The sequence below is a fragment of the Halteromyces radiatus genome, assembly GCF_025201355.1.
Source record: "Halteromyces radiatus strain CBS 162.75 chromosome Unknown BX664scaffold_5, whole genome shotgun sequence".
Classification (NCBI taxonomy): domain Eukaryota; kingdom Fungi; phylum Mucoromycota; class Mucoromycetes; order Mucorales; family Cunninghamellaceae; genus Halteromyces; species Halteromyces radiatus.
Window position 1 is genome coordinate 2,017,172 of NW_026251691.1, and position 14,050 is coordinate 2,031,221.

The following is a 14,050-nucleotide window of genomic DNA, read 5'->3' on the forward strand; positions in this document are numbered from 1 at the left end:
AAAGAAATGGGAAAAAAAAATTTTAGTACGTAATAAACTCCGGGATTCTTGACAAAAAATGATAGATAGTAGATCTTACTCCGTCTTAATCTTGGTATTATCAAAGATAAAGTTTTCCCAGCATATTTTTATCTTTTTCTTTTTTTTCTCACCTGACACAAGATACATTACCAAAGTTTACTCTTTTTAGATATTTTTCCCACCCATCATCTATATTGGAATAAAAAGATACTTTTTTTTTTATTATTATTATAACAAAGAAGAAAAAAAAAAAAAGAAATACTAACAAAAAAATAAAACTAAAACTGAACTAAAAAACAAAAAATATTTAATCTTCTTCATCTGTATCCATGTCTTCTTCTTCATCACTAGATTCCCCTTCAGCTACTTTAAGATTCATATCTAATTCTTGATCACATCCATTATAACTATCAGCCATCAAATATAATTTGAGAGTATGTTGACCAGCCTTGGGAGCCACAAAGTCCAATTTGACAGTTAATTTTTGTTGTAATGTCACACGTTTAATAGCCAATAATGTTTTATCTGTATCACCAAGTACAATCCACCAACCTTCATCCTTCTTCTTTGGATAGAAAGGTGCCAAAACAGGTCCAAGTGCTTCATCTTCATCCCATTCACGTTCCAGTTGTACTTTGACATTCACCACATTACCTGATGTGATGTCATCTTCATCCATCACCTCAAATCCAACTTCAATATTAGGATATCGATTCACAAATCTTGCCACTTCGGCCAATTGACGTTGATCCATTTGTAGAGCTTCATTTCGATCTTCATCTTCCATTTCCATAATATCAAAAATAGATTCCACTCCCTTGGCTTCACATCGTTTGATCACTTCTGAGGTAAAGTAAGGTACTTGTTTCAATGGTGAATCACGATCCCACATAGCTTGGACGGACATTTGTGATAATTCCATGGCTGCCAGGGCAGGTGATAACCATCCATTCGATGAAATCACATCAACACATGCTTGTAACAAAGGAATCACTCGACCAACAACCATCGTTTGATCAGAATGTAAGTCGGGAGGTAATTGCATTCTTGAAAAGTGAGCTTGTAATAAAATATTGGTCTTGATACGTGGTGTATTGAATTTAGGTGATCCCAATTTCACAGGTAAGCGTTCGTACATTCGTTTGAGAATACCATCTTCGTGATGTCGGATGGGAAGAGTATCGAATTCAGTAGCAGATGCCACAATTTCCAAAAGTCCCTTCAATTTCGTGGTTGGTTTCAAACTTACACTGAACATGTCCACAGTGGTGTAGTTGATGTTGTAATAAGCGGCAATCATACCCAAATTGAGAGGATGGATATCCATTTCATCTTCAATCGTAATACATTTTGTGTCTTGGAGATCATTGAGTGTGTTTTCAACCAGTTCAGACAGATGATCAGATAAATGTCGATGAGTTGTTCCTTGTAATCCATAATAGTTAGGGTTGTGTGCCATACGTCGGTATAAGAATGTCCATGTCAAGTAATCCACAGCATCTTGCTTATTTTCAATCGTCTTGGTAACAATTTCAGCATTAAAGTGGTCGTGTAACAGTTGATCCAAATGAGATTCTACTGGTAAAGCTTCATACAAGAATTTTTTGTAGAATTCCTTCTTGGTACCTTGACACATCAAAACACATTTGCCAGTATCATCCTCCAATGGTCGACAAGCTCGTCCAATCATTTGTAGCACATCTGTAATTGGGTAGTCGGCATAGCGATGTTCCTTGCCTTCAAAGTATTGCGTACCCATCACGATCACCATATGAGAATGTAGCGGTAAACCCCAACAAGTATCACGAGAAGCAATCACTACTTGAATAGCACCAGATTCATAGAGTTGTGCCACAATACGCTTGTCCTGTTTTGAGAGAGCTTCATGATAGAACCCAATACCATGTCGTAAAGTCTCTTCCAACGCCTTGTTTTGTACACGACCAAGTATATCTTGAATTTCTTCAACAGCACAATGTAAGAATCGATGTGGTGTGTCATCCGCCACACAATAAGTGATGATGTCTTCTGCAGTCAGTCGGCATTGTTTTCTTGAAGGTACAAATACAATCACAGGTTTGTTTCCAGAATGTTCAGCAATAGCTAGGTAAGTAGGCTTCGCCATCGCCATCATCAACGAAGCAAAATGAGGCACATTGTAACTTTGAATATGGATTTCCAGTGGTACAGGTCGCACAGATGGATGGAAGTTGAAGATAGAATGAGATGTCGTACCAATCCATTCACCAAGATCACGAGCGTTCGCCAAAGATGTGCTAAGAGCAATCACACGGATAGGCTTTTGGGTTTGAGAGGCAATATATCGCATACGAGATACAATCACTTCATAAGTAGGACCAAGATCGCCACCAATCAAATGTAATTCGTCTGTAATGAAAAGATCCACATTTTGTACATTCTTGCGTTGTTTCCATCGTCGTGAAATCACATCCCATTGTGTTGGAGTACATACAACGATATCACCTTGTTCTAATAACTTGAGATCAGCACTTGTTTCACCCGTCAATGCAACCACCATCTTGTCAAGTCCTTGGAATTTCTTTTGCCAGTCCAAAACACGTTCATCCACTAATTCTTGGAAGGGAGACACAAATATACATTTTCCATTGTTGTTCTGAGACCATAATCGTAAAATGGCAAATTCAGCACATACCGTCTTACCACTACCAGTAGGAGCACCAACAAAGGTATTGTCATCCGTTGTGTATAAAGTGTTGAATGTTTGTGTTTGAATAGGGTTGAAGTGATCCATCCATCCAGAATAAATTTGTTCGTATTGTTTGTTACGCAAAGCAGACACAGGAAGAGGTTGTAAATCATGAAGTTCAGTATGAGGAGCATACTTTTCAGGAAGGATCAAATGCTTGAACGAGACAGGAAGTTTGGTTTCAGAATGGAGCCATCGATCTGCCACCACCGTCACAAAGTAGTTGGGAGGTAAAGGTTCGTAAAGAGGAACAGTGAAGGATACCATATGTTCTTCTTCCGCATATCGTTGCTTGAGAACAAAGTATTCATGATGCAATATATGTTCGCCATCAACATCTTCCACAAGAATCCAGAATGCTTCGGCAGCGCCATGAACTTTTTCATCCCATTGGAAATCAGGAGTAATTGTCAATTCCATCTTGAGTAGAGATCGAGTAATAGGTTGTACATGAGCTTGAATGTCCAGTTTGGGGAATTGATGAATATACTTGTGAAGAATACGTCCAGCTTTTGGTTGTCCTGCCAATTCACCCAATTCTTGAGGATTTAAATCAAAGTAACGATCCCAGGGGAATTCCTTGCGTTCCAAACGTCGAATCAAATCTTGAGGCATACCCTTGAATTGTCGTAAAGGAGACATTGATAACCATGAACGTTTTTCCACCATCTTGCAAAGATCCAAAGCCTTCTTTGTCAATTGAGCCCATCCCCGTTTCAAACAGATTTCAAACATAGCACGAAGAATACGACCAGCACTTTGAGTCACGTATACCATATCAGACACCAAAGCGAATCCTTCCAATTTGAGTTGTGAAATATAAGATTGTAAAAGCACATTGATTTTTGCCGTAGGTTCGTCCAGACTTTCCTTGACTGGAATAGGTACACGTTCCAATAATTTCGCCAATTCCATTTTTTCTTCTTCACGCACAGGAATATACTTGAATTCATCAGACAAGGCAAATACTCGGAAGAGTTCGATATGACCCATCATAGGTTTCAAATGTTGATTGTAAGTGGCCATAGAATGATGAGTGACATAGTAGTGAGAAGCAATACGACCAAGTTCAGTGATTTGGAAGCGACCGGATTTCTTGTCATACTTGATAAGATTACATTTGTCCAATAGAATGGCAGCCGAATGAGCAAGATCCACACGTTTTTGTTCCAAATAAGCATCATCCGCCAAATCATCAGCAGATACACCATACAGAGCAGGATTACGAAGCATACGGACATAGAGATAAGTATAACCAAGCCATTGTACAGCTTCATCACGGTTTCGGATGGTACCAAGAACAATTTCAGCATTCATGTTATCAGCAAGACGTTTGACAAATTGAGATTCGATAGGCAATTGAGTATTGAGAAGAGATAAGTAGTATTGAAGTTCGGAATGGGCAGTGATGATGATACCTTCACCAAATGTATCATATTGTGGACGACCAGCACGACCAAGCATTTGCAACACATCTTGAGGAGATAATTCAACCCAACGACCCTTTTCAGGAGAATAAATTTGAGTACCCTTGATAATGACAGCGTGAGCAGGTAAATTCACACCCCAAGCCAATGTAGCAGTAGAGCATAGCACCTTAATATGACCGTCGTTGAATAATTCTTCCACCAGAGTACGATCAGCACGAGTCATACCAGCATGATGGATACCAAAACCGTAAGGCAAGAGTTCTTGAAGATTACTATCCTTGACAGTGGCAGCTTCGGATTGGAGAATTTCCCGACTGGCAGAATCTTGTTTCAAAAAGCGTCCAATTGTATCTTGATCTAAAGCCATGTCCCGTAAAGTCTTTGCAGTCTTGGCTGTTTCTTTTCGAGAATGCACAAATACCAGGACTTGGTTTTCTTCACGTTGATCAATTTGTTCAATCACCTTTTCATAACATACCTCGTTAGATACTTGGAATCGTTTGATGGCTTTCTTTTCAGTCACACCAATAAATTGTTGCTTCAATGGACATGGACGATAAGTACTGTCGAAATGGAAAAGACCAGATTTAGGATCCACACGTAAAAATGCGGCCACATCAGCATAGTTTGGAAGAGTAGCAGAGAGACCCACCAGACGAACCAATTCTTGAGTTTGTTCCATATTGCGAATGGTTCTTGAAACAATACTTTCCAATACCGGACCACGATCATCATGAAGTAAATGGATTTCATCAATAATAATCAAACGAACCAAGGCTGTGTAGCTACGATCAGTTGCTTTGCGTGTAATGACATCCCATTTTTCAGGAGTAGTGACGATAATTTGTGTTTCTGCGATTTGTTGTTTCGTTAATTGTCGATCACCCGTCAGTTCGGCCACCTTGATACCATAGACTTGAAGACGACTTGAGAAGTTACCAACCATTTCTTGTACAAGAGCTTTCATAGGAGCAATATAAACAATCTTGAAAGCATCCAAATCAATGTTACCAGTAGCAGGATCACGGTTTCGATCAATTTCGTGAAGAATAGTCAGCATTGCCACATTGGTCTTGCCAGCACCAGTAGGAGCACAAAGGAGTACATTTTCATCACTACCAAAGGCAGTAGGATATAAACGACTTTGAACACGATTCAAACTTTTTGCACCAGGGAAAGCAACATGAGTCCATTCAGGCAAGGATTGAATAGTGACCAATTTTTCGTTACTAGCAAAGGCTTGAGGTTTGGGAGCTGGTACATGGATTTCTTCATAACCTTTCTTGGATCGTTTGAAAGAACCATCAGGAAGTTTCACTTTTTTATTTGACATGAGATGAGAACCTTGTTCAAATGCCAAATCATCCAAATCCAAAATACGTCTAGGTGTTAATGTTGTACCAGGAGTAATGGTAGCTGTTGTAGGAACTTGACCTCGACTACGACCTATAACAAAATAAGATTTATTTTCGTTTTTTTTTTTTAATAACCTTTTATCTCTTTTCTTTTTTTTTTTTTTAATCATTTACCTTCCACACCAGCATTTTTGTCAACATCCATCATATCTTTTGAAACAGATTTTCCTACAATAGAAAAATAAAAATAAAAAAAAAATTAATCACCAAAATCCCTATCTTATATATATATAGTGATAGCTTACCTCTTTGGCGATCTATATCCATATCATCCTTTTGTATACGATCACCACTGAGATCACGTAAAAGCCAACCAAGATTCTTTTGTTGAATTTCCTTTTCCACAGCAACCTTATCATCACCGGTGACTCTTGCTAATCGAGTGCACCAATAAATAGCATCTCGATTCTTGATCAAAACACGTACCAAGTCAAATTTGTCGTAATCAAAAAGACCCATCAATTCATTTTCACAATCACGGATACCAATAGCTTCAGCGCCCAAAATATCAAATGCTTTGATTGTCTTTTCTTGAGCTTCATGAGGATCTGAATAGTAAGTAGCAATATGTCGTTGTAACCAGAAAGCATCAATATCATGAGGAGCCACAAAGTCAGGGGATTGAGTTTTTCCAAGTTTGGTCTTCTTTTTGCGTTCAGATTCACCAGGTAAAACAGTTTTGAACCCTTCTTCTTCATCAGGAGATTCTTCACCTTCTTGTTCATATTCAGCTTCTTCGTCCATAGGAACACCAGCTTCTTCGTCTTCATCCTCTTCGTCTTCGTCCTTGATTTCGTATTGGTCGTCTTGTTCTTCTTCTTCTTCCTCTTCATCAAACACAACAGCTACACCAAGTTCGTCGTCAATGTCACCCGCTTTTTCACCTTGTTCATCGACATCCATAGCATCTCCTTCGGCCGAGTAATCTGTAATTTTCTTTGATAAATTGACAAGTTGTGCAAAACGATCAGATTCAATAGGACCAATGACGGATTCAATTTCACGTTTCTTGTCAAAGTCCTTGAGAGAGTCAGTCTTGAGAGTTTCCAATACGGCATCAGCAGCACTACGAACAACATCACGAGCTTGATCACCAAGATGGTCATAAACAAAAGAGAGAATATGTTCATAAGCTTCACGAGTTTCCTTGGTACGTGGTCGATAATTCAAATCTTCCCAATCTTCTGTTGCTGATATAACTGAAGAATATCCATAAGCTTTGTTGAATGCGTGTTCTTCCTTTCGTCGTCGTTGTTTTTCTGCTGCATCTTCGGATCGTTTAGCTGCCTTTTTCTTCTTTTCTTCAATATCTTTTGGTACTTCTCGTTCTGCCCTTGAACCAAAAGATTTTGGATCTATTTTACCCCATAATGTTTCGGGTTCACCAGTAGGTTCTTGATCTCGTCTAGGTAATCCACTTCGATCTGCTTGAAGAACTAAACTAGCATTTGCTGCATATTGATATTGACTAGCTTTGGCAATGTTCTCGGCCATGATATATATCTATAATATTGCAGAGATGAGAATGCCTTGCTTAATCGAATAAAATATATAAAAAGAAGAATATATATATATATATAAAATGAAAATAAAAATAAATAAAAAAAAATAAAGTAAAGAAAAGAAAAAAATGAAAAAACTGAAAAAGAAAAAAAAAATTGCTGGATATACAAACAACGCACAGTTCAATGTTTTAAGCGTCATCATCTCAATAAGAAAAGAAATTCACTGGTGGCTGAAAATACACTCCGCTACCAATGAAAATTTAAAAAGAAAATAATTCTTTTCTTCTTTTCTTCATTTTTATTATGAACCATACGATTATCACCAACCCTGATGATTTCACCTGAATACTTCAGCATCGACACAATTAGCGACAGCGAAAGGATCCAACAATGACACATAGCCTTATTGAATTTCTTTGAATGATGAACGCGAATGGTCTGCCATGTCATCAACTTCTTCTAAAGGGTTTTTTATTTGTTCTCTTCGACGGAAGCAATTCCCTGTCAAACTTGCTTTTGCTATGACCATCCACAAAAGCTAAAGCCAATCTTTATAACATGTCTATGTACAACTCCAAGAACCAGTGTTCACCCAAGGAGAAACTCTATGTGGCTCTATCAAGATCAACAAATCCAATGACTCTAAGGATTGCATCTCCGAAACCAGCAACATAGTTTTGCATCATCAACTCCACCATCAACTATCAAGACTGTATACATGGAAATACTGCTTTGATGAATTTCTTTTTTTTTTTTTTGTCTATATTGGTGTTAGTTTTTTATTTTGTAGTTTACTATATCATTGCTATTATCATATTATATAATAAAAAGTTGTTGTTTTTTTTTCCTTTCTAAAGATGATTGATGATGGTTGACTCTTTCCGAAAAAAAAGTTTCTACGATCACACCTTCCCATCTAATCCAGACAAATCTTCGATTTCGAAAAAAAGAGACTATTTATTATGGTAATAAAATGGTATAATGTAAATAACGATAAAAAAAAAGAAAGGTAACTAGACTGATTTTGAAGGACAAAGAAGGTTCCATAGTAATATATTTTCCACATTGATAACATTTTTTCTTGAATAAGTTGATCCATCCTCGATACAAGTATTCTCTTCAATACCAAGTTTGTAAACATCCCATAATAAAACACGATCATCTGATAATTGTTGCACAATCTGTCGAACCACCCTAGCAAAGGCAGCACTTCTTCCACTATTCCAAGAAGTAGATCCAAGAGTACCACAGCAGTAATATTGAGGAGATCGAACAATAATGGTTTGATAAGGATATATATCATTCATCACATAGTGTAATAGATCATAAAATACTTGACCAAAATCTTTAGGTGAGACACCAGTAAGTGGAATATCTTGATTTCCAAAACCTAGAATGACAATATCAGCTTTGGATGATAATTTGTTGGTTTGGAATTTGATCTTCTTTTTCCAATCCATAGTTGTAATACTGTCCACTTGATTGTAATATATTTCTGTATTTCCATGCCATGTTTTATTGATCACCAATGGAATAGTTGGATCTACTGCCCACGGGTACATTTTATGATTTGGATCTTCTTTATCATCGTTACATATACATTCTGCTGTTTTATTTTCATTACACCATCGATTTGCTGAATCAAATGCTTTAAGATTTCTATATATTTAAAAAAAAAATTAAGTATATCATTATTATTCATGATTTATCTCATATTTACCTTCGTAGATTACCATCAGCCCATACATGAATCACCTTTTCTTGTAAACATTGAGATGCTTGACCATAACTGATATATTCCATTCGACAATGGTCAGGAACAAAGAGACGATCAAATTCAGCATGATCTTCTTGTACAGGACCAAACATACCATAAAAATCCAAAGGATAGACAGATTGAAAAGTTGTTTTATTCATCCATACACCTTGCCAATGATCAGGGTTGCGAGCATTACAAGCAGGTTGATGCAATTTATATAAAGATTTCACCATGGCCTTATTGACAGAAGTAAATGTGATGGGTCGATAAGAATGATAAATAGGTTGTTCCCAAAAGTAAGATCGATATTCTATTCGTCCTTTCAATACATAAGTATCTGCTTGTGCAAAATAAACCGAAGCAAAATAGGCATTAGGTTGTTGATGATGTTGTTGTAATTCTATAGGAATCACCGTTGTATTGCCAATCGCTTCAATCACAATACTATCTGCAGGTCCTAAATGATTTTCAGCCCGAATCACTGATGTTGCAGGGCTTGGTCCAAGCTAAATATATAATATGAGTTCTTTTTTGTCTTTTTGTACTCCATCCAACTTACAAGAACAACAATACAAATAGCAACTCCTTCAGTTGTTAAAACATTATTGGTAGTAAAGTTTCCATTTGGTTGAAGAAACATGGCTTTGGTGGACCAGCCATCCCAAAACTGTCTATCAGAAGCACTATTATTTTTTTTAAAAAAAAAAATGGATGAATAACATTATTATGGCTTTCCTTTATTCATAAACTTACAGCCAAGTAATATCAGCATTATTACAAGCAATGGCTTCTTCGTTATTGAGGATAAAAGATAAACGGTCTTGAGAAGAGAGAGCATTATCTTTTGGATGAGTTTTAAAAGAGGTTTGAGATGTATCAAATGAAGAATGACGGATATAAAAGATGATAAGTAAAAAAGTGATGATGAAGAGAATTAGGCCTAGATGTAACCTCTTCTGTGAAGAAGATTTTGCTAACATCTAGATCTATATAAAAGAAGAATAAAAAAAAAAATAAGAAAATAAACGTGCAAAGAGGGGAAACAAAAAAAGAAAATATCTAAAAAAAAAAAAAAAAAAAGGAACACCTGGAAGGCAGACTACAAGTCTTTCAGACGGACTTTGAAGGAATACTGTAAAATTGATCAAGCCTCATTTGGAAAGTTTGTCCTCAACGACATGCCATAAAATCTAGATGTTCCAAGTAAAAGATCAAAGACATGATTTAAAAAAAAAAATAGGATAACATAAATAATGGAAGAGTTTATTGACTGCATAAGATATAGGGGAATGAATCAAATCATCTAAAGGAAATAAACTAAATAGTCTCTCCATTGAGACAGTCTTCAAAGCGTATCCATGAAGAGATCCTTGCAGAGATAGTATTTTTCGTGTTCAACAATGCATGCAACTTTTGTATGAGTATGGGGGTGATCAAACGTGAGGCATAGATGGGAAGAGAATAAATGTTGTCCAATGGATCATGTTTCACACTATCGACGATCTTATCCAAGTAGTCGGTTCATGTGAATAGAGTCATGCTTGGTGATGTGTAGCTTGTCTGGTTTCCATTTATCATTGCAACCTTCCATGATTGAGTCCTTGATTTTTGGTATCAGATCGACTATCTTGCTTAAAGAATTGTCTGTATACCATCATTCCTAAGTCTTTATCCAGCTTCAATGTATTGAGCACTACAAAAAAAAAAAAAAAAGTAAAGTATTGGTATCTGTTCATTGATATCACTTTCAAATAGTACAAGCTAATACTTACCTAATATTCCGATGATATTTTCGTCTCCTTTATATTCGTTTCTTAATTTTTACAAATATTTCCAAGTGTTGATACCTCTCTCATCCAATTTTCCTGATTCACTTATCTATATCCAGTAGTGGATGGAAGAAGGTTTCATTCACCAATGCATAAATAGACCTCTATTTTTTTAAAAAAATTATTGTTACTGTTTTTTTTTTATTTATTTTTTATTTTTTTCTTTCTTTCTTTCTTCTTTTTCTTCTTTTTTTTTTTTTTCCTCTAAATTTATTGTTACTGTTATGGACTTCCGTCAAATTGATTCTGGCTCATGGTGACAAGGATCTCGACAATACTCTTTCATTAATGAAGGAAGAAGATCTGGTGAATATATTTTCATTCGTGAAGGCAATTCTCAAACATCTTCAAATGCAGCTCGCCCACAACAATACATGTTCGTTAATGAAAGGAACACTTGGAATGTACATCAATCTCCTCCCGGTATACTCAATCACGACGAAAACACTACTGGGTCATCTTCAACCGACATTCCTTTCCACCCACTTGATAATAGATTGGTTCACGACGAATACAGTTCTGGTTGCCTTACTGACCAATAGACATATTCAACAGTTGCTAATGGTTTGTCATTCAGATGAAAACGTAAGTATTTTTTTTTTAGAAAAAAAAATTAATATGTGTTTCTCGTAAAATGGAGCGAATGCACTAACTTCTTTCATTATTATTTTTTTTTTTTATTTTTTCTCTCTTCTAGTGGCAAGCGGTTATTGATGATTACAATAAAGCCATCAAAAAGGGACCAACGGACTCGTGCACGTGCTGTGATGGACTTTTCTTTCCAGATACAATGAAGGCTATGACAAAAATAACTCTGATGACCAAGAATATGGATGCTGACAACATCAACAAGGTAATAATCAGAAAAATAGATATGTTTTGTGGTGATACGTTATTCTTTAATTACTAATGATAAATCTGATATTTCCGCTCACTAGGTTTTCAATGATAGTAGTGAAGAAGTAGGCAAGTTCTGTGCTACCTGTCACCACGATATAATGAAGAAAAGGGTGCCCAATTTATGTTTGTCAAATGGATTGAAGTTTATGGATATCCTAACGGAGATTAGCCAACTTACAACAAGGCTGGAAGAACGACTGGTAGTAGCTCGACATGTTTTTCAAACTATATGGAAGGTTTATGGTGGACAATACAGATCAAGAGGTGCCATCGTCAATAGTACCTGCCCGTGTGAACCGAGTTGTATCTTCTATCCCTCGTCCAATGAACGACACTGGTATACTGCACATTCAACTGACTCGAAGATTACGATATCGTCACAATTATGCGGACGGCAATGTTAGGGTGGATCTAGTGAAATCATCAGCACGGATATTATGCCAGCAACCTGTATATCGAATGTTTAATATTGGGTTCAACGACCATGGCCTGATCCAACAGCGAACGGAAACTGATGACAACGACAGCAATGACAATGATGGTGGCGATCTCGATTTGGGCCAACAGGGAATGGGAATTGATAACGTCGACAACAATGACAACAATGGCGATGATAGTGACAATCATGGCTTGGACGAACAGCCTATGGAAATTGATGACAACAATGACGATGGAAACGATGGTGGTGATGATGATTATTTGGATATAGCTGGTGGACTGGAAGAAATGTTATTAGTCACTCAAGATCATGGTATTCGAATGGCTCCTGTGGAAGGTGAAACCCCGTTGGCTGTGACAACAGATCCATACAGTGATTTTTTGGCATTTCCGAAAATATTTGGTGGACATTATCTCTCTGAAATGGAAGACAACACCCTTTTTTTTTTTTTTGAACTATGCTACCGGTTCAAATCTAACACACTCCAGCTGTCCAATTCGGTGGAACAACTGTCTGAATTACGGCTTTTGGCTCTAACACAACATTTACCTTTTCGATCCAACTAATCAAAATGCAAAGCAATGACGACAATATCGATGTTTGAAGCAAAGACGGCACTGAATTCGACTAGATGGTGTGCAGATTTTAGTTTAATAAAGTACGATCATTGGATGACGCTGTTAGGGATAGCTGCAACATATTTGGCTCATCTCAACAAAAGGAACACCAAAACCAGCAAGAACAAAACAAACCTCAACAAGCATTACAAACAAGAACCAATAGTAGTTAGTTGTTGCTGTTTTTTTATTAGTATTGTTGTTGTTTTCCTCCCTTAAAAAATATCTGTAAATAAAAAGTGTTACGATTTAGTCTAGTTTAGAGTTATCTATGCAAGGGGGAAAAAAAAATGGGAATGTAGCCTTTCAGCCTTTTTTTCTGTACGAAAATCACCACTGATCTATATTCTTATGTTTCTAATATGAATGTAGGCTATATTGAGTTTTTTCTTTTATTTTTTTTTTCAACAGGAATATTTAACGACAATCTACAAAAAGGGAGATTATCTTTTTATCACATTAAGAACTACAGTATTCTACGCTGATGGATTTATGAAGTATCATATGCAGATAATATAGATTACGGTACAGTCATCCTTTTTTTATATATTCATGTTTTCATTTTATTTTACAGGAGGTTGTCGATATTTTCATCACTATCCAATAACGACAACCATTGGATTTTTTGAATTGCCTAATAAGTAATTTTGAATAATCATTTCATCAATAAAATAGGAACACTTGTGTAATCTTTACTCTAGACCTTTCAAGTTATGAAAAAAAAAATGACTGGATGTGAATGATGAAAGGATGTTTCACTGATGGATGGTGAATACAGTATCATGAACGTTATGATAAGGAAAGGAGAATGATTTTCAAATGTGATCATTTACTATATATTCTATCTAGATACACATTTTGAATGGACAAATCAATGATATGATGTGAGAATCAAAGTTTCAATCTTTTGAAAAGGCCCCATCATTAATGAATGACAAATGAAAAAAAGGCTGACTTTTTTTTTTTCAAGACGAATGCTGGTAACTTTTTTGATATTTGAGGCGGAATTGTTAAAAAAAAAAAAAAAGATTGAAATGCGGGTATCTTTTTTTTTTAAATGAATGATGAGTTTCACTTAGTATATACTACTGACTAGAACGGATAAAGGAAAAAAATAATTATTATAGGACACTACAATGGAAATAATTCATAAAGAAGGAAAAAAATAGATGTGTGATTTTTTTACTTGATGGTTATTTAAGATGATGATGACAAAAGAGTGTTACCAAATGATCAAATTGGGTGTCATTGATCAATATTACTATCCTCATTATATTTTTTTTGATTCTATTTTATTCACTATATAAGATGATTACAAATGATTTGACTTGTAGATGATCTATACAGAAAAAATGCTTCGATCATGCGGGTTACACCAAAGTATCACTAACTATGCAAAGAAAGAGT

General features: G+C 36.0%; 3 protein-coding genes across 3 annotated transcripts; 1 reads left to right on the forward strand and 2 right to left on the reverse strand.

The window, feature by feature from the left end:
- Positions 1 to 248: 248 nt before the first annotated feature.
- BX664DRAFT_360256 (Sec63 Brl domain-containing protein) lies at positions 249 to 7,213 on the reverse strand. The gene is made up of 3 exons (XM_051548148.1): positions 5,840 to 7,213; positions 5,709 to 5,762; positions 249 to 5,625 (listed from the first exon to the last, which is right to left on the reverse strand). Exons 1-3 carry the CDS (start codon positions 7,086 to 7,088, stop codon positions 329 to 331), a joined length of 6,600 nt encoding a protein of 2,199 aa, XP_051399420.1. The 5' UTR covers positions 7,089 to 7,213; the 3' UTR covers positions 249 to 328.
- A 692-nt stretch (positions 7,214 to 7,905) lies between these two features.
- BX664DRAFT_336693 (uncharacterized protein) lies at positions 7,906 to 9,923 on the reverse strand. The gene is made up of 4 exons (XM_051546127.1): positions 9,612 to 9,923; positions 9,418 to 9,541; positions 8,820 to 9,364; positions 7,906 to 8,758 (listed from the first exon to the last, which is right to left on the reverse strand). Exons 1-4 carry the CDS (start codon positions 9,836 to 9,838, stop codon positions 8,113 to 8,115), a joined length of 1,542 nt encoding a protein of 513 aa, XP_051399421.1. The 5' UTR covers positions 9,839 to 9,923; the 3' UTR covers positions 7,906 to 8,112.
- A 1,595-nt stretch (positions 9,924 to 11,518) lies between these two features.
- BX664DRAFT_164734 (uncharacterized protein) lies at positions 11,519 to 12,900 on the forward strand. The gene is made up of 2 exons (XM_051539952.1): positions 11,519 to 11,540; positions 11,626 to 12,900. Exon 2 carries the CDS (start codon positions 11,801 to 11,803, stop codon positions 12,590 to 12,592), a length of 792 nt encoding a protein of 263 aa, XP_051399422.1. The 5' UTR covers positions 11,519 to 11,540; positions 11,626 to 11,800; the 3' UTR covers positions 12,593 to 12,900.
- Positions 12,901 to 14,050: the final 1,150 nt, after the last annotated feature.